Raw genomic sequence first — 24,670 nt, 5'->3', positions numbered from 1 at the left:
ATTATAACGAACAAACAGGATCAGCTGAGGGTGCGCGTGCGTGCACCGATGCACCAGCGGTCAATGCACGCAGCAGTTCCGGTTCTACGATCAACATATTCCTAAACAAATTTTTCTAGAGCAACTATTGACTAATACACTAACGGGAACGCTTGTATGATCTTTCGTAACTATGAGGTTTAGAGGACGGATGCTGTGTTTACATTTTCATGTAATAGACAAATAAATGACGACAGTTCTTGCTTTTTAGATGATCGCTTTATTGACTTCCTTGTGATCCCTTTAAAGGAATGCAGACGTACATCGAAAATGCATTAAATTTAATATAGTCGATTTAAAATAGTTTTCGTTATAAGGTGTATTATGTTCAAATGGAAAGAAAAAGCATGAAAAAATAACACCCAATTGAGATAAAGTAGTCATTGTTGTCAACAAGTGACTACAAAAATAAATATTACGTAAATCTGAAACAAGTGTTACATCAGAATGTCCATTATTTGAATAATTCAAAGCCAGTGTCTTGGATGAACAGTGGTCGGAATGATAACACATGGATTATCACGTAAGAATAAATTTAACTTGAATAGTTAAAATTTGTGTTGTACATTTACAAAACTCGAAATGCATGCATTGTTAAACTATAACTAGAATTAGGAAAGTTAAATATATAGTTAGGTATTCTCTAATATAATAAAAAAGAACATTAAGAACAAATTTGATATTAAGATAACTGTCCATTTAAAACGAATACCCCTATAACTGATAACACATTTAAACCCATCAAATGCAGGACTAAAAATAACTTTATTACTCCTACGGCCTACCTAAGTGCAAATTTTTCAAATGATAGAAATACTATTTTCTGTTTTAATTGATATAATTGCCCTAACGATGTTCAAATTAGCAGTAGTATAAAAACTTAAACGTGAGGCAACGTATGTTTTTGTTTGATACTGATTGCGTAATTCGTGAATTTTTTATGAAACATTTTTGCAATGTTTTATTTTTATGCTCGTTCACGGAAAAACATTAGCTTGTGTTTTTCTTGAAATGAATTATTAAATTCTTAATTATTTCGGGAACAAACGAGAGCATCACAGACAAGTGAAAGTCATTTGAAAGACAACTTTCCAATATTTATTTCCGAAACAAATCTGCTCAACTTGTCATTCAAGATTGTGTACCTGAAGCTGCACAGACTAACAAAAGCGTCATTAGTACACCTTTATTGAATAAATGTTAGTAATTGGTTTTATTAATTACATAAGTTAAGATTTTCAGTTAGAGTGCAAAATTAATCAACATTATCATACGCTACTTAAAATATCAAAACGAAAGCATCAAATGAGCATAGAATCAAACTCCGACAATACATACATCCGATGGAACTTTGAACCTGTAAGTGTTCCAACGTATAAATATACACGAGGCACTTTCAATTGGCATGACGGGTCGCTATTCGTGTCAATATCAACATGCACCGAGGCGAACATAAGAATTCATTTTCATGTCGAATTGATTAAAATTCCTTAGCTCTGTACTATGTACGTAGGTAATAGGTATACACGCAAAACGTTTTTCACATACTAAGCGTATAAGTATTATAATCCGCCTAACACTAGTTGGAAAACTTACAAACTATTTCAACGATGTACGTAAGATGTATTATACAGCGGGTATTGCGTTCTCATTTGCATTTATGATTATTTATTTATCTATTATATATTTACAATACGTCATACTAGAGTATAGTATCTCATAAAATATAAATACTTTATAACAAATAGCCTTTGGCAATTAACAAGATGTAATTGCTAACAAAATTTAAGCTAAAACCTGTATCGCTATTGACCCACTAATTCCCAACACCTACGCGTACTGTCATATAGCACACTTACCTATAATGTCAAGAAAGTTAGATATCATTTAATATTTTAAGTTTTAAGCATATGTATGTATTTGGTCTCTAGTTAGTTTCATAAAAACACGAGAATATTTCAAGATAAAATATTAAATATTACATTTATGAAGCTGCAGCTTGCCCTTGAAACTAATGCGCTGATTACACCTAACGAGTACAGTGGCGAGTCAGTAAATACGCTCTCGGCCGAGACAGTTGCCGAACCGAGTGGGTGATATGCGGCGATTACACCTAACGAGTACAGTGGCGAGTCAGTGTCCTCGGCCGAGTGCTCGGTTGGTATAAACAATTCAACGAGTGCTCGGCCGAGTACTCGGCCGAGAAGAGCGGCGAGACAGTCACTAGAATCCCAATTTGTTTACTCGGCCGAGTACCCACTCGCTATCCCGCTCGGCAGGTATAAACACGCACTCGTCGCGTCACTCGGCCACTCGCCACTCGTTCGTTTCGTCATTGTATTTTTTCAAAGAATTATTATTTTTATTTATTATTTCTAATAAAACCCACAATTCGTTAATAATATCTGGTAACAGCCGATTTAAAACCCATTTAAATGATTTTTTTTTTTCGATCCATTGCAGACGTCCGCGTCGTGATCAAAACTGAACTGACTCGCCACTAGTGAAATACGTGTAAACACCCACTCGGTTCGGCAACTGTCTCGGCCGAGAGCGTATTTACTGACTCGCCACTGTACTCGTTAGGTGTAATCAGCGCATTTACACGTATTTCACTAGTGGCGAGTCAGTTCAGATTTGATCAAGACGCGGACGTCTGCAATGGATCGAAAAAAAAAAGAATTTAAACGGGTTTTAAATCGGCTGTTACCAGATATTATTAACGAATTGTGGGATTTACTAGAAATAATAAATAAAAATAATAATTCTTTGAAAAAATACAATGACGAAACGAACGAGTGGCGAGTGGCCGAGTGACGCGACGAGTGCGTGTTTATACCTGCCGAGCGGGATAGCGAGTGGGTACTCGGCCGAGTAAACAAATTGAGATTCTAGTGACTGTCTCGCCGCTCGTCTCGGCCGAGTACTCGGCCGAGCACTCGTTGAAGTGTTTATACCAACCGAGCACTCGGCCGAGGACACTGACTCGCCACTGTACTCGTTAGGTGTAATCGCCGCATAAGTATCACACAACGCACATTACTAGCTCATCTCGATTTCGACACACAACCAGCTAAAGCTGTTTGTATATGCCAACATCTTGCCATTTCCATAAATTAAATAGAAGCATCAAAACTTTTTGTTGAAGTTAAAATCCAGGCCTACCGAGCGCCCCGATCTCGGCTCTAGGGCACGTCCCAATTTCAGCCCTCCGCATTTTGACCTACTTCTGAACACAGCTCATTTGGAGTAGCTACGGATTGGGGTTGCATATTAACGTCCCTTGCATATTATACGGGTTTATATAGATGCTTTAATACCATTCCAAATGGAAGGCACCGAAACGTTGTTTATAGCAAACACATTTAAATTACTGCATGTATAGATGTATGTGTTTAAAATTTAAATCGCTGCGCTAATATGCTCATTTATACTATGGTTATACAAACCACTTTACGAAGGACAACGTCCATACTCCATATACCAAAATTTACATTTACATTGTTTATTACATACCTACTTCGTGTTACATAAGTATTTGGTTAGTCATTGTTGCTAAAATAATTGCGTCTCAAAATTCATTGATGTATCGATCCACTATGTTGTAATTTTACAAAACTATGTTACTCGTAACAGAATCGACACAAGATACAACAAAGCAAGGCAAAAGGTCAACGCCCGCTTCCTGCGACAGCCGAACTCATGTCGCAACTCACAATGAGAGTTACAAGGCCGCTTCTATTTTGGCGTACCATTAGTCGACTCACGAAAGTATTGTACGTCAGAATTTCAATCGTTCATGCACACCTATTTACCATTTATGTACGTTACAGTCGAATGCCTATGACTCGCTCGAAACGTTTGGAAGCGAAGCGACGCGACGCGACGAGACACAAAATTCAGCGTTGGTACTGGTATTACAATAAGGTAAGTAACATTCCTTTATTTTTTTGTGTTCTTTAAGTCTAACGATTGAAAAGCCACATCAGAATATACAAATCATTTTCTTTTTAAATACGCTTGATTTTGAATAGTACACTTTTTAAATTATTTCTACACAAAAGTCTAATTCAACGTAATAAGGTAGACAATAGAGATAAGTTCAATTAGATTTTTTTATACATTATAGCTTTCTCCGAAAGGGAATCGTTCGGAAATCTAATCAACATAGTAAATGGATCGATAATTATGTTTACGTTTTATAAACTCGAAGCGGACCAACCGGTTGTACTCGGCAGGTACAGACAGCCAAGGCAGGCCGTTATTTCACAATAATTTTATGTACCTTTATATATTATGTACTATAATATCATATGGAAACGTTTTGTTCAAGTTGCCTTAGAAACCTGAGATTATGTTATCATTAGCGAGTTATTCTGCGCCGTTGTTGTAGAATATTATCATGTGATATTATAGAGAAATGCACGCACATGTCCGCATGTCTGATTCTCTAGACTCAAGAGCATAGAAATGTAAAGCGTGAGTTGATATAAAACCTTAATATCGATATGACAGTACAATTTACTTCAGCATTCCAAAAGTGTTAAAAAATGTCACCACCACCACGTTTTCAGCCACGAAGGCAAAATGTATAGATATGTATTTATATCAGAAGTCTATAGAGATTATAAGGGAAGAGAGGAGGTTATTTTCCATTTGTGCAAACACCCGAGTGTGTTTAATTATGCCGCCCCAAAAACAAGTAGGCTGTTTCAAAAAGTACACAGAAGGGTCGAGGGCAAATTTTCATCCTGTATTAAACCTGTCTTGCAGCTTGAGGAATATTACAATGGAATATACGATTATGAAGTGTTTATAATAGTATTCATAGTTTCTTACGTAAAATTTCCCCAAGATTGATCGGACAGACTCATTATAATTTATAATATTGTATAATATAATATTATCGTTGTAATTTGAACTGGGGTCAACTGATAATGGGGTGATACAATCATTCTCACATACTCAATTAGAAAGAGTTCATAGCTAGTTAATAAGGGCTAAGTTTTATGTTTTAAATTTGTTTAGGAGGAGCAATAAAATATCTTTTGAACCAATGTCACAAATGAAATTAGCAGACGGGCTTACGTCGTATTATGCACTGATGAATATTACGAGACTATGGAACAAGCATCTTTGATGATAGATCATCTAATATTTCTAGGACAAAATACAAAAACTTAGATTTTTTCAGTCTATCTAAAATTCTAGACTCGGCATCGTTAACTGAATGTTTAGATTTACAAACGTTATGAGCGATATACGTCGGCATTCATAACTTTTATTTACTTTGAAATATAATTGGCTCGGCTTGTGAAAATACCGACAAGTAGAAAACCTGGCAAGAGTGCAAATGCTTGTAAATCATTGCTTTTAGATTTTAGTTCATGCAATATTTCAAGTCAATTTGGTACAACTAACAACGTGTCTTAATTAAGCTGTAACTTCCATTAGTAAGACTTTATTTTAAACTTTAGTAACTATAAAATATGTTTCTTATAGATCATGTACTCGTATATTCCAAATTAAATTAATTTACAATATCAATCACAATTCGTACCTTGCCTTACTATATTATTATTCTGAAATGTTATTCATGAGATGATAATAAGGTACAGTCTACTATCATATGAAACTTTGATTGAATTAAACACATTTAATAAGTAAATTCCTACACATTACCAACTGTAATATATTTAAATGACGTTACGTGTAATATTACATTACGATAACCAGACATTAACAACGTTATATTATTACCAACGCCGGGGTTCAGACTTCAGCCCCCGTAACATGATGTCTGTAAGCAGTATTATTTACGCAGTAACTATAAATTATAATCACTCTGTGATATTAATTTACTGCCATAAGGCATCATGGTACCCCCCCCCCCAGACCGTATTAGTTATATCAACGAAGAATAGAACTAAACATCTTTTGGCCACAAATGGTCACAGGTTCATAACACAATAACTTTCCATTCCTAGAGTAAGTTGACTTCTGAAGTTCTGAAACATGACTTCTGACATAAAAAATGAAATGAAATGTCAAATAAAAGAACTAATTGAAACACAAAATTCACAAATAAATAAAATTTTGGAGACTGTGAAAGACATCCAACAAACTAGTAACAGTGTACAAACTACATTGGCTTTCCTCCTAGAAGAAAACTCCGAGCTGAAAGCTAAAATTGAGAAATTGGAAAATGAAAGAAAAAAAGATAAAGAGCAGATTACATTATTGGAAAACAAAATAGAAGAAAATCAACGAATTGAACGAAAAGCCAACATAGAAATACGAAATGTTCCCTTAACAGGAAAAGAAAAGAAAACCGATCTATTACAAATGATTCACACCTTATCTGATTGTCTTAAATTAAAAATGGATAAAACTGAAATAAAGGACATAATTCGAACTAAGAAACAAAAACAGGAAAGAAGTACCCTAATCGTAGAATTCACGAATACATTTATAAAAGATAACATACTGAGAACGGCAAAAAGTTATAACTATAAAAACAAATCGAATAAATTAAGTGCCAAACAATTGGGCATTTCAACTAATCAAGACATACCAATCTTTATTTCCGAAAATCTTACACCCCACTGCTCTAGATTATACTTTCTGGCTAGAGACTTCAAACAATCGAATGATTTTAAATATTGCTGGACTAACTATGGAAAGGTGTACTTGAGACGTGATGACGACTCGCCTATAATTGCAATTCACAAAGAAACTCAACTACAGGATCTTCTAAAGAAATGACTATACCTATGTCTTATGTTTGTTAATATCATACATATTATAATATTAGAATATAGTAAGCTAGTTAAATTAAAACACATTATATTTTATCAATTATATTTTTATGTAGTTTATTATTATTACACTACTAATATTTTCTATTTATATCATATTATATTTTATATTTACTTTATATATATCCTACCATGTTATACAACTTATAAACAAGTATTTTTATTACTATCTACATACTGCAAACGTACCTATAAAAAATGTTTTATTGAGTATTGTCTTACCTTGAACTTACCACATATTATATTAATTCAAATATTACTATTATACAACTATTATTATTTTAATTCAAATATTAATTTAATTCAAATATTACTATTATACAACTGCTACTACACAATCTATATTAGTATACTTATGTATTTGTTAATAAACTACACCCCCCATCTCTTTTATTCAGATAATGGATGATCGTAATACAGTTTTAGATGAATTAGACGATTTATATAATACCACCGCTGTTAATTGCTCCATATCAGAGTTATATAAGCATATGTCACCGGATAAACCTAACTGTTCCATCGTTCACCAAAATATTAGAAGTATTCATAGCAGTAACAATTTGGACGACCTAGATATTAATCTTAGTATGTTACACCATTCTATCGATATAATTGTCTTAACAGAATGCAGAATTAATCAAAACAAACCGCTACCTATTAAACCATCGTACACCACTCATAGCTCCATTAACAAAATAAATCAAAATGATGGCGTCGTAATATTTATCAAATCATCGATCACACATTCAATAAAGGAAATTACAATTCACGGTGCTTCATGTTTAGAAATCACTACTCCTAATCTGAACATTATTGCTATCTATCGTTCTCCATCTGAAAGAAATCCGACTTCATTCATAAATTCACTTGATACATATCTGAATTCACTACACCCCTCCAAAAACATTATTTTAACTGGCGATATAAATATTAACATAATTGAAGGACATAGCGATAAATTTTCAGAAACTTATATGGACATGTTGGCCTCGCACAACTTATTACCTGGACATAAATATGATACAAGGATAAATAGCTGTCTGGACCATGTTTTCACTAACTTTTCTTCTGCTAATGTTAAGATAATAGTTGCAGTATTAGACACAACGATAACTGACCATAAAATGATTTTAATAAGTATATTTCATAAAATAATAATAAAAAAAAGGAATTTCACTAAAACAGTTACTAACTTTTCAGAAGCGGTTTCTGACCTAAAAAAAACTGATCTTACATATTTAAATAATATAAACGATCCTAACATTTTATGTAGTAGCTTAGTTGATTTAATAACAAAATGTCTAAATAAATTTACAAAAACCTACAAAATTTCATCCAACAAACGAATTCTAAAGCCCTGGATTACTCCAGGCGTTTTAAAATGTATTAATAACAGAAATAAACTACAAAAAAAAGCTCGGCTTGACCAGAATAATAATATTTTGCAAATTACATATCGACGATATCGCAATTTTTGCAATAACTTAATTAAAAAATTAAAAAAACAATATGAAAGAACGTTACTCAATAAATCTAAAGATGATAACAAGACCTTGTGGAAATGCATAAAAAATCTAACTAATATAAATAAACAAAAATCAATTAATACTGAACTTTTAAATATAAAAAGCACTCCATTACAATCTGCAAATTACATTAATAAACATTTTAACAACATAGGAATAGACTTGGCTCAAAAAATAAAAAGAGAACCAATTTTAGAAAAAGAATACATTGCTTCACTTCCCTCCCAAATAAACTCGATAGGTATTATTGTACCGAATATAAATGAGATAGAAACTATCATAAATAATCTTAAGTCTGATTCTGCGGCCGGTTGGGATAACATTCCTACACATTTCCTTAAACTAGCTAAAAGCTACCTTTTACCTAGCATTACTCATCTTGCTGTATTGTGCTTCCACCACGGAATCTTCCCGTTTGAACTGAAGCGCTCTATTATTGTTCCCATATATAAAAGTGGAGACAGAGACGACATCAACAATTACAGGCCGATCTCGGTCCTGACAGCACTATCAAAAATAATGGAAAAATTAATAAATTCACGATTATCAAGTTTTATAAACAAATACAACCTTCTCTCTAATTCACAATTTGGCTTTCGAAGAGGAATCAGTACTGAAGACGCTATCTCCAGCCTTACAAATAATATAACAGAACAATTAGATGCAAAGCGCAAAGTTTTATGCATATTCTTGGATTTAAAAAAAGCTTTCGATACCGTCTCTGTCTCCACTCTTCTAGAAAAGTTAAATAAAATGGGCGTTAGGGGTACTTTTCAATCATTAATAACGGATTACCTCTATAACAGAACTCAAAGGGTAAAGCTGAACAATGACATCATAAGTGATGATGAAAATTGTTCCAACTTCGGCGTACCCCAAGGAAGCGTCCTTGGACCCACATTATTTTTAGCATATATTAACGACTTAACAAATATTAAAATTAAAAACGGAAAAATTTTTTCATATGCCGACGATACCGCTATTTTCATCCACGGCTCTAACTGGATCGAAGTATTTAATCTAGCAAATTCTGCGTTATTTAAGATATCGAACTGGTTAAATATGAATCTGCTCACACTTAACACGTCAAAAACACATTACATTACATTTTCAATAAGAGACAATATGCAACCAGATCCTAATTTAACATTAACTCTTCACCACTGCACCGATTATAAATCTTGCTCATCAAATTGCCCCCCTCTTAAACGAGTAAATACAATCAAATACTTAGGTATCATCTTGGACAAAAATTTAAGTTGGCAACCGCAAATAAATCTTGTCACTGTACGCGCCAGAAAACTAATTGGGGTCTTTATAAAATTACGTGATATTGCAGATAAGGAACTAATTATGTACATATATAGAACGTTAGTCGAATCTCTTTTACTTTACTGCATTACGATTTGGGGTGGCACTTTTAAATCAAAATTCATTAGTATAGAACGGGCACAAAGATCTATTATTAAAATTGCGCTATTTAAGAAAAAGAGATATAGAACCGATACCCTATATAAAGAAGCAAATGTCCTTACGGTAAGAAAACTATATATTCAGCAATGTATACTTAAAACTCATAAAAACATAAAAGTCGACCCAAACATTCTAAAAAAAAGAATACCATTCTCCGTTCTACCACAAATAAATAATAAAACACTATTTGCCTCCAGACAATTTTATTCGCAATCAATTAAATTATATAACAAAATGAATAGAACTCTAAATATATATACAATGTCCTTTGCAGACTGTAAAAAAACAGTGCATAAAAAAAAAAAACTAAAAAAACTATCACTTATGACGATGCGGAAGATTTGCTATTGTAAAAAAATAATAATAATATTAAAATTAACATGATTTTGTTTATATAAATTATTCTATTTTATTTATATATATGTATGTATATTGTATATCTTAATATAAAATATTCTGATTTTATTTATTGTATTTATTTACTTATTACTTATATAATATATTTATCTATTTATTATTACATAATACCATATAAATTAAATAATTTTTGTGTTGTATTGTTAGCATGTAGCTATATTTCAGTAAGGAAGAGGGAACTTCCCTACTACAGGTCTTTATGACTTAAAAGGGAAGTTCCAAATGATTGTGACCACACCGCCATGCTGTACAATAAATAAATTGTTTAATTGTTTAATTGTTTAATTGTTTAATAACTCTTGCGCAAGAGTTCAAAATCTCTAATCTCTGCGGCCATCTTGCCAAGGTATATAACATAACTTGATACACGAATATCTACATATATATCACAGTTAAATTTTCTGAAACTCATAACAAACGCTAATAACTCAGTCGCACCGTGTGTTGTCCTCGTGATAACTATAAATAGTGCTGTGATAATACCGAGTTCGCGTTATCACTGACAACAATAAGACATAAACAACAGAAGTACAGACCGTCTCATACACAGAACAATAAAAACAAATAGAAGTGCGATAATGTCATAATTAGTATGAAAACCAGTGTCGCCAAACCCACACATTTAAACCGATAGTTATACAGTACACTACAAGTAAACTATGCCTTTGATTGGACAGCTTAATTTGAGTAAAAACTGACTTAGGTTATAAATTCAGCATTTCAATATGTACCCTAACGCACCATGTTACGGTTTATTTTAGTATAACATCTCTAGGTATATTAGCTGTTTTGTTTCTCATTGCACAGAAATTCCAAATTCGAAAAACATTCAGCTACTCCACAACAGAGGGCGTTAGTTTTCGATAGATATAACTTTGAACCTCAACACATAGAGATAAGGTTGAAATTTGTGTCACTCAACATTAATGACATTAACTTGATATTTATCTGATGCTATGCCCTGAGGGATGTCAGCCTTGTTATCGATATCGAGATATCGATAATTCACAAATAAATATTTTTTGTGTATTTTTTTTCTTTCTATTATACGAGTATAGTATAATGTGTCACATTTTGGAGTATGTTTATTACTACTAAGTACGTCTTTTTATATTATTATTATTAAATAAAAAACGGAATAGAATAGTATTAATCTATATTTACAAAATACAAACAGAAAATATGCATTATTTTAAATCTTGGAACTGCCGTAGGTTTGCTGTATCGATGGCCTTTGTTAGACTGCTTAGTGCTGTTCGGCATTCAGTTAACTCGTCACGTTGCATTTATCCATTTCTCTTTTAAATTAGCCTCTTTGGGAAATCTGTAAATAAATTGGACTAATGAAAGCTAAGGAAAAATAAAATAAAATTTAATATTTATAATGTTTGTCTTTTCTAAAGTATCGATACTGTCGATATGCGCCACAAGCATCACTAAAGCGACATTCGTTTGTTTATTGCAATAATATTCCAGAAATTCTTGTTTGCTGTTCAATCTATAATAGTACTAATTTCTTACGGATTAAGGTTCATTTTGACTAGATATTTGTATACAATTTTGACAAATTACAAGCGAAGATATAACATAAAATATTATATGTAAAATAAATAAAAATAAGACTTACCGATGGTATGAAATGCCTCCATTGCTGATATTATTTCGTCTGCTATCATTTTTGCACTCTTATACCGAACAACACGTCCTAATTAATGAATAAATACGGAAAAAAGGTTTGACAGCTGACAACCGACTCGAATATTTTTCTGCGCACAACTGAGAGCAAGTTAGGTGATCTTACCTTACAAGTGACACGTGGGCCACGCCCACATCACACTTCTATCTACTTTACTGTTCTGTGGTCTCATATATCTCCTGACATTTAGTTAGATGTCATCATTTATTAATTTATGCTTATTACTGGTCACTTAGAGTAAGTTTCCTGGAGACCTTGCTCTACTGTTTGCCACAAGGCATACCGTCTACTTACGAGTTTCTCGGTCATGGCACTTCTGAGTCTTCTGATACTTATTTCCTACCTTTTACATACAATACTTCTATGGAATGACTTCATAATAGCATATCCAACGATCGGTTCTCGAATGATAAACGAATGAGGGTATGGGTAAAGGGAAAGCCCTTTACCCCTTTTATAAAATACTTGCCCTTAACAAAGAGAATAGTTATACACAACACAAACAGTTGTCTGATGTCTAGACTGTAAACCCACATATAATAAAGGCCATACGTAAATTTTATTCATTGTTAGTAACAAAGGGCGTTTCAGCAGGTACGTAATTGCTATCGTCAACTTCACCCGACACCTTGAAGGTAATTACATTAAAACGTCGCTTATCAGTATTCTTCGATGTATTGTAAAGTGCTGTATATTATAAAAACAAAACATTAAAAAAGGTATGAAATAAAAAACAATACTTTCATATAACTAGGTAATTAATCTTCAACAATGATTCATGATTTAATCAGTCATTTGTTTTATTTCGGTACTATAAATATCCGTTTGTTAATTTTGGCAAGATATAAATAAATAAAAAAATTCCGGACAGTGTTAAAAATTCTCTAATAGAAAGCTATCTATATATGTAAGTATATAAAACTCAAAGGTGACTGATATAGTGATCTACCAACGCACAGCCCAAACCACTGGACGTATCGGGCTGAAATTTGGCATGCCGGTAGATGTTACGATGTAGGCATCCGCTAAGAAAGGATTTTCCGAAATTCTTGCGGGAACGGGGTAAAACGGGGATTCACGTACAAAGTAGTGGGCGGAAGCTAGTCATTCAATAATAGTCTACATTTTTTTTAACGCGGTAGTGACCGTGAAGCGCATCTAATACAATCACACAATACACACTTTAAAATTCCTTATTATTGTAGGAGGTATTCCAATAGGCAGACTAATACATAATTTTTTACCAAGTTTATCTCCTGACGTATTTCAAAGTAAAAATAACACGCCCGAAAGATACTTCGAGTCAGTCTAGTCATTAAAAATCAATCTATGGCAACATTGCTTAGCCACTTAGATAACTAGTTTCTTAACGAACATTTCATTTATAAAAATTATTGAAAACATGAATCCGTCGTAATCTGTGATGTCGAAATAATTGAAAAGAAACATCCAGCCTTCAGACAATCAACCGCTCACTGAGCGAGGCCGACGGTCACGGCTGGTTATGGTTTATGTTTTCTTTACTCAAATAAACAGCAAAATAACAGTTATAATATAAATACAGGCTCTTTGTTTGTTCCTTTAAACACAGTAGTGTTTAAAGGAACAAACAAATCAATATCAGTAGATAAGAAACTCTATTGACGTGCTTGAAATTTGCCCGTTTTCTGTTCATGCAGTACCAACCATTTTTATGACATTCGCGTGGTGCACAAATAAAATCACGTTTGTGCTGATAAAATGAAATACATGTTTACAGACAAAGAGGAAGTCATAAGCCATAAGAAAACTGAATTGCCTTTTACTTCTTTTGGGATGGAGGAAAATGGAAGTAAATGATATTTATTACAGACTATAAAATGGTAATACATCTATCTATGGAGAAAGTGTGAAGGCAAAATGACATGTTTAATACTTCACAGCTTACACCATTTATTGCTGTGATTTTTAGGGTTCCGTAGCCAAAATGGCAAAAACGGAACCCTTATAGTTTCGTCATGTCCGTCTGTCCGTCTGTCCGTCTGTCCGTCTGTCACAGCCGATTTACTCGGAAACTATAAGTACTACAGTGATGAAATTTGATGGGAATATGTGTTGTATGAACCGCTACAAAAATATGACACTAAATAGTAAAAAAAAGAATTGGGGGTGGGGCCCCCCATACATGTAACTGAGGGATGAAATTTTTTTTTTCGATGTACATACCCGTGTGGGGTATCAATGGAAAGGTCTTTTAAAATGATATAAAGTTTTCTAAAAAACATTTTTCTTAAAGTGAACGGTTTTTGAGATATCAGCTCTCAAAGTCGTAAAAAGTATGTCCCCCCCCCTCTATTTTTATAACTACGGGGTATAAAATTCTAAAAAAAATAGAGGTGATGCATGCTAATTAACTCTTTCAACGATTTTTGGTTTGATCAAAGTATCTCTTATAGTTTTTGAGATAGGTTGATTTAACTGTAATTTATTATATTTGCTGCTACGGAACCCTTTGTGCGCGAGCCCGACTCGCACTTGGCCGGTTTTATTTAATAACTTTAATCAGGTTGTAAATTATAAATTGGGCTTTGATTATGTCTAAGAATAGAAACATAACACAAACATAACATAATTCATACCATATTATAAAGAGAACGTTCATACGATGAGATGCCCAGGTCCCAGACGTTGAAATTTTTTTTAATAATTAACAATATCATTTGTTATAGGTACATACTTAGATAATGCTGGTTTGTGTGAATGTGTTAACAATGGTGATGAAAGTACTTCGTAGACTTCCTTGTAGATGTGGACTTTGCACACAGTACGTTCATGCTTCTATTATATTTGAATTGTTTTTATTGTCGGTAATTAGCCTACACGTAAGTTTTTACTGGTCAAACGACAAAAATAAACGTTATTTTCTATTCATTCAAGTATTTCCTTACATGTTGCATTAAAAATACTGTTAACAGTATTTAATGACTCATAGTAAATACAAAACCACCTGCAATAGTGCATTGTCTGCCATTTTCAACTACAAAGCAGCTAACCACAAAGGATTAAAAATGATAAGGTTTACTTCATATTTGATTAGGTTTCTACATCGCAATGAATAAATATGAACTACGAACAACACAAAAGAGGAAAGGCATTGATACGCCCAAATTACAACAATGTTTCAATACAAAGTTGAAACTAATAGAGTACACACATTACCAACAACAATATTGGAAGACGTAGCAGTGCTATACCATCGTGGTGACTTATTCTGTTCTAAATTTGAAACGTCCTCAGTTCGGCGTATGTTGTAACAGGTTATAATAGCTGTAGGTATAAATAACAGTTAATTTCTAGCGTCACGCTCCGTTAGGTCGCGTCGCGTGCCCATCGCGCTTCCTGCTTCGCTTCGACAACAAGAATCCACGTTCCATGAAGGTCCGATTTCTTATCGGACGATTTGCCACATTCCTAATAAAAACCTTATACGGTAACACCGTTAGAGCACCTACGCATATTTTATAATAATTAGTATTCAATGAAATGTCTTCTGTTACGAGAAGATTGGTTTTATATGGTAATAATAATAATGATATATGGTCGAGTATTTACAGAGAAATAGTGGAAATAGTATGTCTTTCATGGTTGCTTCTTCCGTTCGTGCCTAACTTGCCCTGATTATGTCCTGATTATGTAGATTTTTTGTACATTAATTTAGTAAAATAAATCGTTTATTCGAAGTATTTCTTGTAAATAACGTTCCGAATATACCTATTAAAGTAACACAGTCCCAATTAATAATCATACAATTATAATATCTTCCTTCTTGAGCGAGTTCTAACTTCTAAGTTCAATATCTTGTATCAATTTAACACGTTTGAAAATAACAATTAATAACATATATATAATAGCCAATGCAATAATGAAGTTATCATGTTGTATTATCATTTCACCCCACACCACGTGTTTAGTTTATCAAAATCAAGAGGTTTATACGTTTGTTGGAACTTATGTAAACAGTGCAGATGTAGAGAATTTCCACATAGAAATTACGTAAGAACATAAATTTTAACATAATGGTAACAAACCAGTTCGGCACCTTTGCATTCACAAATATATTTTGTCGTAAACTTCATCACAGAACTGGTAAAAAGGTGATATTAACGTGATGGTTATCACATAAACATTAAGCGATTAAAATTCCTCATTATGTTACGCATTATGCGATAAAGTGGTTATGCATAAATAAGTAGAAAATATTGTTGCAGCAAAAAATACAGGGCAAGTTAGGCACGAACGGAAGAAACCGAAGCGCGTGACCGACGAGCGTCACTTTGCTCCGGAATACAAAACAACATTGATATATCATAACTAATACGATATTGTAAACAAAGGACGTCTGTAATGAATGCATATTTAAAGCGAATATTCACTTTGGATAGATAACTATTGGATAACTATCGCAAGGATATTTTTGGGAGAAATTTTGCGGTACTTATACACATGATTATGCGTAAAATTGTCGTCGTTAAATTGTATGACTTTTATCTTTCTTGTATATTATGCAAAATTATACAATAATAAAGTTCAGTTTCAAGGTTTAATTCAAAATTAGGTCCCTTTCATGTATAGACGCTTTTGTAGTGTGTAAATTGTAATACATAATATGCAGGTAGGTACTACATACTATATTATGTATGTAGACATTTAAATGTTAACAATATCACGTTTTCAATGAGTTTTTTATTAGGAATGGCGTGCAGTACGACGTGATTCAGGTTTATTTCGAACAAAGAAACCTATATCGGTATAATAATTTTATTGCCACAATACAATCGTTTCGCACAAGTAACAAAAGTTTTCTCATGGCTAATAGATCAATAATAAATAGGTAGACTCAATTAAAACTAGATGAGTTTGGAAAATACGCTAACTTTTTCCATTCGCTACAATTACGTAGTGGTATAAATACGTCACTTAATAGACTGTTATAACTAGAAAAATAATTACGAGGAGAAAGTGTAGATAATGGAATGGCATTCTCATTTGACTAACTAAAAATAGTTAATCTTTCAAATAGTGCTGGGAAAACTTGCATATTGTATATTTACTACGACGTATCATACTATACCTACTGCATTTTTACGTTTTGGACCAAGGTCCGTGATACCACGGTCATGAGAAGCTCATCAGAACGTGTTTCGAGTCGAATCGATGGCAGAGGCCGCACAGGTTGCGAAGGGCTTTTGCGAGGTCAGACACAAGTCACAACCTTATACAGTGTCGATATAAAATATTGTCACAGCTACAATGCCATTGATGTATTATGCCACGCTATGGCGCATTATGTGTGAATTTATTCAATGTTTTGAATTTCGATTTTCGGAAACATTACGACCCATTACATAATCGTTGAAACGAAGTTGAAACGTAATATTTAATGGAATGGAATGCGTACGTAATGAACTATATACGTCAACTGAATACGGCCAATTCTTTCATCTTCAGCAGTCCGCTCTCACGGCGTAGGTATTTGCTTTCGATATCAGAGCATCATGGACAAATAAATGGTCGTCTGTGCTCTGTATCTACCAAAACTACAAGATACGCTTTCCCCGCTAGCCGCGGCCCCGTTCGCTTGATAAGTGGCCTAAGGGCTCTCCCCCGCCTCCCCGTACCCCGCCGACCTAGTTCCCGCCCTCGCCCTAGCGATCTTTGTGCACGCCATCGCCACTTGCACTAACTCAAATCGTATCAGCTGGATAATTATATTGATATAAAACAGTTTTACACGGGCTACATAATTAGTTTGATTAAAAACTGTTTCAAAGGAATATTCAAAACGTTAAAAATTCAAGATCCGCTTCCATGTCCGTTACCATAAAGTACCTGCTTCTTTTAAGACGTAAGACGTTGATTAATGATATCACACGTACGTGTAGTAATTTGGTAGCTAACGATCATTTGGAAAATCTTTTTCCTGATCTATTCAACGTCCAATCTCTGCATTTCGTCCCCTAAACACCACTAGAGTGTTTTACATTTTCAATTTTTCTGTCAATTTAAAGGACAGTGGAAGATGTCTATTGGTTGTCTGTTAAATATTCTATTATCTTATTTCCCTCCATTCTCCTTCACAAATCGCAAGGGACATTTTCGTCCGTATTTCGCATTGTACCATAGAGAACGTTACTACAGAACAATAGTCTATAAAATGTTTGCGTAGAAGCTAAGATAAGACCCGTCGGAATTGTACTACAAACATCTTTAATATCTCGCAGCTTGCTGCTTGTTTGTTACTTTAATTACTCTCATTACGTAAGCATTCAAATGAACAAATAAATATAATAATATGGTTATAACAAATCAATAATTTGAGTAGAAATACGATCATGACGATTTCAATTATTGTAAGCGAAATTAAGGTCAAAGGAAACGCTACATTTTTTGTTTTCATACCTATATAGCTACCGAACATAAAATAAATTATACTAAATTTGTATGGTAAACAGGTTCAGAATTGATTAACAAGATGTAATAACTTGCGACCTGGACCATTAGCAACTGACAACGAAAATTAATCACTGCGACACCTCTTATTTTTCATATTGTATAATAATAGCAACCTTTGCATATTAACAATTTAAAATGTTAATTGAAATACCTGCGTCATACAGAATCTAAAAATATTTTATAAATTAAAGAAGTCCGACATAAATTATTATCATAGCATGGGTTGGGTGGTCTTTTTAATGTAGGTCGCGTTAAATTCGTTTCAGATTATTTGGAAGATCGAGTAGGTAATCAAAATACATTGAATCTTTGTTTGAGCGTTGCCTGTGATTTCTCACTCTTGGCGGGAGAGCAGTGCAATGGTAGAAAGACGGCGTCTATTTATAAATGAACAACATTGGATTGGAACGAACGCTACGTCGCGTTTCGTTGATTCGCGCTTTCTTCGTTTCTCTTCATATTGAATGTTTCATCTCAAAGGTGGAGTGATTGCGTTACTCCAACTATTTTTAATCCAATACCCTTTCGTAAATTACGTGAGACTGTTTGCTAAAGTACCTATTTCATCATAGATTGAATGTACATTAAATGGTTTAATTTTGAATTAAGTTAATTGTTGAGATTTTTTGTATAAATGCGATGAACTAGTAGTAGTCTATTGAATCATTCTATTCGCCCAGCAGTTGTTCTTTATTTATGCACATAATGTTATGAGTAGCAATTAAAATAAAAGCAGCATACGAAACAGGTTCCGCTTGCTTGCATTCTTTGCCGCATAAAATTTACTTGACTTTTTTTACTAAATCGTTGGCAGGAACTCTCATCGGTTTCGTTCCTTTTTTTGTCACAAGTTTGACGTTGGTCTGGAGTCCGGCGGCCGATGCGCCTCAGTTCAAACGGCCGGTGCATCGAACGCGGTAAGAGTGGGGTCGATGAACCCCAAGTCATGTGCATTCGGTTTTGTACGCATATAGGTACCTAATCTCGACATACGTAACGCATTCACAGACAGGTGCCAATTATTTACTTATTGAATATTCATTGCATGATCTACGCGACTATTCTATGACGGAAGTAAATGCCACCAGAAATGTGGGTTATTCATCATCTTTATTGTAGCGACTATTCATATTAAACGTGAAGATAAATGCATACCAGGTAATGCTTCCTTGTTTCTTGCTGGAAGCATGTATTGTAAGTTGTAACGATAATCGGACTCGAGTCGGGTGCCTATAGAGATATTAACTTTGTTCTTATCTGTAGGTAATCTTATTTTAAAGTAGGTAGGTACCTACATATAATAGAATTCTGATATTCCATGAATTTTAATATTAGTCAAGAAAATAGGTACATCATAATATTATGTATAATTCTAATGAATTTTTAAAATAACTAAGGCAAGTGAGGAAGGACATGGCAAGAGCCAAGAGGAACCTTCAAGTTACCACAAATATTAAAAGGTCAATGAAAAAAGATTTGTACAGTACCTGAAGGAATAACAAACTAGGTAACATACCTATAGCAAATTACCTACATTTTAAATCATGGTTTATTGTGGTTTAGTTTTGTCTCTCCTACCTTCAAATATGCTTCAAATTAATATATCTACATAGGTAGGTAGGTACCTATCCATATGTAAAAGAAAAACAGAGCACATGTAGGTAGGTTCGATATAATTAGGTACTTACCTAGTTGTTAATGTGTTCCATCAATTTAAAATAAAATAAAACCAGGGACACATTATAAACCCAGATGACATCGTCATAACTCATAATATTTTATCAGAAATGCATTAGGCTTTGGAGGCAAGATATTTCGTAACTGTAGAGTTCTATTTTAATAGGTAGGTATCTACATACTTCCCAACTAGTTGTCGAAAGTCGTTACTTGAGCGAAAGTAAAACTAATAGTACAGTTATAATAAAGCGATTTCTATTAAAACTATGACTGAAAGTGCTTATGAAATAACAAATACTAGTCTATTCACAGAAGAAGAATTACCTGGAGTTCTCTATTCTTGTTATCTTTATGAGAAGCTGCTCTGATAACACCAGCTTTCCATCCCCATTCGGAAACTTTATTCACGTTTATTTTTGTTACACCACTCACAGATAAAAATCGTTTGCCGACTAAATCTTCGCGATATCTAAATGCCATAACGAACTACACAATCACATTATTCACAGTAAAAAACACACTAAACGTCATAAAACAACGCTCAAACGCATAGTACACTTCCCCGTACGTCGAGCGAGGAGAAACTATGAAACGGAATATAAAATAGTATGGCAAGCAACAACGAGCGCTAACCCGTCTCATTTAAAAAGACAACAGTTTTAAAGTACAACAACTGTTTCAACTACCATCCAAAATTTGCCGCCTTATAGCGGATGTTGTATAATCCTACCATGTTATGAAGGTATGGATTCATTACGTTCCCACCTTAACGAAAATGACATTCGTATTTTCAATATTATATCACAAAAACATTACTCCTTCATGTAGTATTTCAAACAGGTCAAAGATGTCGCGGTTTTAAAATATAGTTTATAATATTACAAAATAGATGGCACTTTATTAAAATAAAGTTCCTTTTGTTGGGTTATAATAATTTAATAGGTAGGTAGTTCAAGAGAGTTCAAGTATGTAGAACTTGTGAGTTTGATAAACTAAAAAAACTATTGAATTTAAATTTTATGAAAGCGTTTGAATCATCTTTAGTTATATATATATATATACAAGCCCTTGTTAGAAAAATACAAAATTATTATACATTATTCAAAACGATTTTATGTTACCTATTTATTAAACCTTATATCAAAAAATTATGTAATTGTAGGCATAAAGTTATTGATTAGCAAATTATACTTTTATCATTATTATAATATTATATTAACCTGTGTATTAACCAAAAAAAAAAAAATTTACTCCAACTTTTAAAAACTCATATACAATTTAACACCATTATTTTGAAAATGGTATCGCTATATATTATAATCTTAATGTTAAATTATGTATTTAAATAAATTGTTACACTTTTAATTTCCATTTCGTATTTTCAAGTATTAATGTAAATGTTCCTGAACGAAGATGTCATATTGATTTTTAACTGTCACGTGATCAAAACAGATTCGATTTATAATATGGCGGACTGGTCATTTTGCAGGGCGGTTGTGTTTTGTCATGTTTTCTTTTGTGAACGTTTTTATTAATCTTCGTATGTGATTTTAATATGATATCTTCGATAATTTCACGGTTGGTCATGTAAGTATTTTTTTCTCAATTTTTTTTTAATAGTATAGACATTAAAATGCGCAATTTTAAATCCCTTTGTTTCAAATCTTTTATCGGTTGGTTAAGTATCATCTGGGCCACTTATTTCGCATTTTTTTACATAACTAATAGGATATAAATAAATAAATGATCTTGTAAATTTTAAGTATTTTTAGCTTCTTTTTTAACACAATGATCAGAACGACGTACTATTTTTCTAATATCTTACTAATCTTTGTTATAATTTAGCAGCATAGTGCCTTAATAACTACTACACAAACATAATTATATATTTATGTTGCAATAATTTCTTAGCAACACTACAAAGGCATGAAACACATTTATCTGAAATGCAGTTTGTGATAATATGTAGATATAAATGCTCAGATTTTAATTTATTAGGTAACTGTGTTGCATTTTCATAATTTGTCATAGAAATGCTGATGGACTGTTGTAGATATTTAAATTTCTGTGCTTTAAAATTCTCAAAACTATGATACCTACCTACAAATTTATATTTAGCAAGGTTTGAAATACTATGGACTGAATTTGGTTCAAATCAGTTTACCTAATATTTCTACACAGCATTTATAAATACATAATTGTTCTTTATAATCTGTTTAATTAGCAGGTTTGAGGTTATCATATATTTTTATCATTTTTAGAAGGTATTAAAAATGTAACATAATTTAAGGAATATCATCTAGCAATATGTAGGTATAATAGTTTTGACTTGATACTTTCTATTCTCTAAAAATTTATATTGATACTTTCATACAAAGAATTACTTTGGTTTTAACTCTGGCCCATAAAGGACTACCGGCGTGATCTATATGATTCACTTAACATGTCAATCACCTGTTAAATAATATTATAAACTATCTGCACCAGCTTATGTTATACTGCCCTATTTCCCCTTTTACATGTTTTCTCTCCGTATCAACCTGATTGCTTAACAAAAATGTAAAAAAAAAATTTGTCAAATTGATCGAGCAGTTATTGAGTTTTACGCTTAATAAAACATTAGGCGGTTCATTTTTATTATAAAGAATATAGATGTCATAAAATAAATTGTGTGATGGATCTTAAATTCATGTTTTTTTATAAACATTAAAATTTGATATAAACAAATTATATTTTTCATTATTATTTTATTAGTACATATATACTTTTTTGTACATTCAATGGGTCATACATTATTAATTATCATAATCCTATTTTAATTACTTTTGTGACCTACTTTGCCATCAGTCTTATGTTTGTGAAATATATTACTAAGTCAGGATTACTAAATATTTTTTTTTAATCTATATCATAATTCAAATACTTTTGAACAGAGTAAGAGTAAAGGAAAATTCCCACCAAATGTATATTCAGCGGAGCCATCAGCTAGTTGCTGTTGTATAATAGAAGTAAAATTAGACTAATAGTTATTGTCATTTAGAAAATTAATTTTAATCAATAATTAATGTGTCCCACATGTTTAACAGTGGGTACATTTCTCAAACTATATGTACAGTTGGCACAGATCCAAGTTTTCTTAAAGAGCAACTGTCTATCCTATATTTTGGCAGCACTAACATGTTTTTTAACATTATTTTTACCTTCAGTTAGCTACACAAAAGACTTAGGAGACAACGATTATTTTGCTGATTTATTCAGAATAGTTAAATTTAAAGAGCGCTTTATTAGAAATACATATTATATTAATTTACAAAAGCATTATATTCGCGTTCTAAGAAGACTATATCTAAAACGTAACTGTGTCACGTCGAACAAAGAAGCTTCGTCCGATCGGTGGTGTGGAATTCGTCATCAGAGTGGCCCAGTGCACTGCCGGGTGCTATTTTCGTTGTGGCCCGCCTGGCGTCGGCTTCTGGTGTGCATCGGACGTTTTAGTCTGTGACGACCGCTTGAGCCCGCGTATTACAAGTTACAAATTACAACCCAAGTGAAGTGCGTTGACACCTAACTGTAGTGTGAATCATTTATCGACAATCGGACTTTACAATAATTAGTGTCTATCCGAATGCGTTTGACATATTCGTGTTGTCTGGAGGTCGTACACCTTGACTGAGAAATATTATGCTCTTATTAAGCCCGGTCTTACCATATTAGGTCCAACCTCGATTCTACCTTTACCCAGTTACACGGTTCAAGTGATTTCATACCAAATTATGTCTTCACGAACGAAACTTGAAATACGTATAACGATATATTATGAGGACCATGTTGTTGTAATGTATATCTAAGCATAACAATATTTTGTAAAGATGATTATTTAAATACAGGAAAAGTATTCTAGAATGTTGTATTTATTTTTCTGTATCGTTCATTTCAAATATCACGTTTTATAACTCATCCATCAAAATACTAATAACGTTTAATAAAATGAGAGGAAATTATATTCGTACTACATAAATAATTAAGACTGAATTTAGGAGTAAAGTGGCAGAAATTAACTAATTAAACCATTGGCTACAATAATTATTGTAACAATACTCAATGACACTATGTACCTATTGCGAATTATAGTGTTGCTTTTCATTATATAGGGCATTGAATTTTATTTGGAGCAAATAAAAAATATGTAGGTAATGCGGAACATTAAAATGTAGGTTATTTGTCATTAACTAATTGCCCTTTATCCGTGTTAATGAGCCAAACCTTGGGTATAAAATGCGCAGTAAATTTAAAAACAATATTGATGCAGCTTAGTTACCAAATCTAGTGTTTCAACAGCGGCCAATTTGAAATTGTAATAGATTGCTGTACGCGTGACTGACTTGGACTAACAGGAAATGCGCACATTGTATTTGAGTTTCTTACCAACTGTAGTAGCTAATAAAGCGTTTTATATAAACTACGGATGTATTTTTAGCAAATGAACGTATTGGAGCTGTTTAATTGAATTCCATTAGGGCGAATTGAAACGG

At 32.8% G+C, this 24,670-nt stretch overlaps 1 protein-coding gene and 1 long non-coding RNA gene across 2 annotated transcripts in view; both read right to left on the bottom strand.

Moving 5' to 3' along the window:
• Nucleotides 1-20,733, bottom strand: part of Kdm3 (Lysine demethylase 3) — a 160,160-nt gene extending 139,427 nt beyond the window's left edge. The window contains exon 1 of the mRNA XM_090109322.1: nt 20,463-20,733. Coding sequence (XP_089965448.1) covers nt 20,463-20,618 — 156 coding nt within the window. The 5' untranslated portion in view covers nt 20,619-20,733. The remainder of the gene's footprint in view (nt 1-20,462) is intronic.
• Nucleotides 11,413-12,137, bottom strand: LOC149902971 (uncharacterized). Its single transcript, XR_016457485.1, has 2 exons — nt 11,901-12,137; nt 11,413-11,597 (listed from the first exon to the last, which is right to left on the bottom strand). It is a non-coding gene; the product is annotated as an uncharacterized LOC149902971 (long non-coding RNA).
• Nucleotides 20,734-24,670: the final 3,937 nt, after the last annotated feature.

This window comes from Colias eurytheme, chromosome 14, assembly GCF_061535395.1.
Source record: "Colias eurytheme isolate Ceu_HAF_F1 chromosome 14, ilColEury1 Martin Lab GWU primary, whole genome shotgun sequence".
Classification (NCBI taxonomy): Eukaryota; Metazoa; Arthropoda; class Insecta; order Lepidoptera; family Pieridae; genus Colias; species Colias eurytheme.
This window is presented reverse-complemented; position numbering and strand designations above follow the sequence as displayed.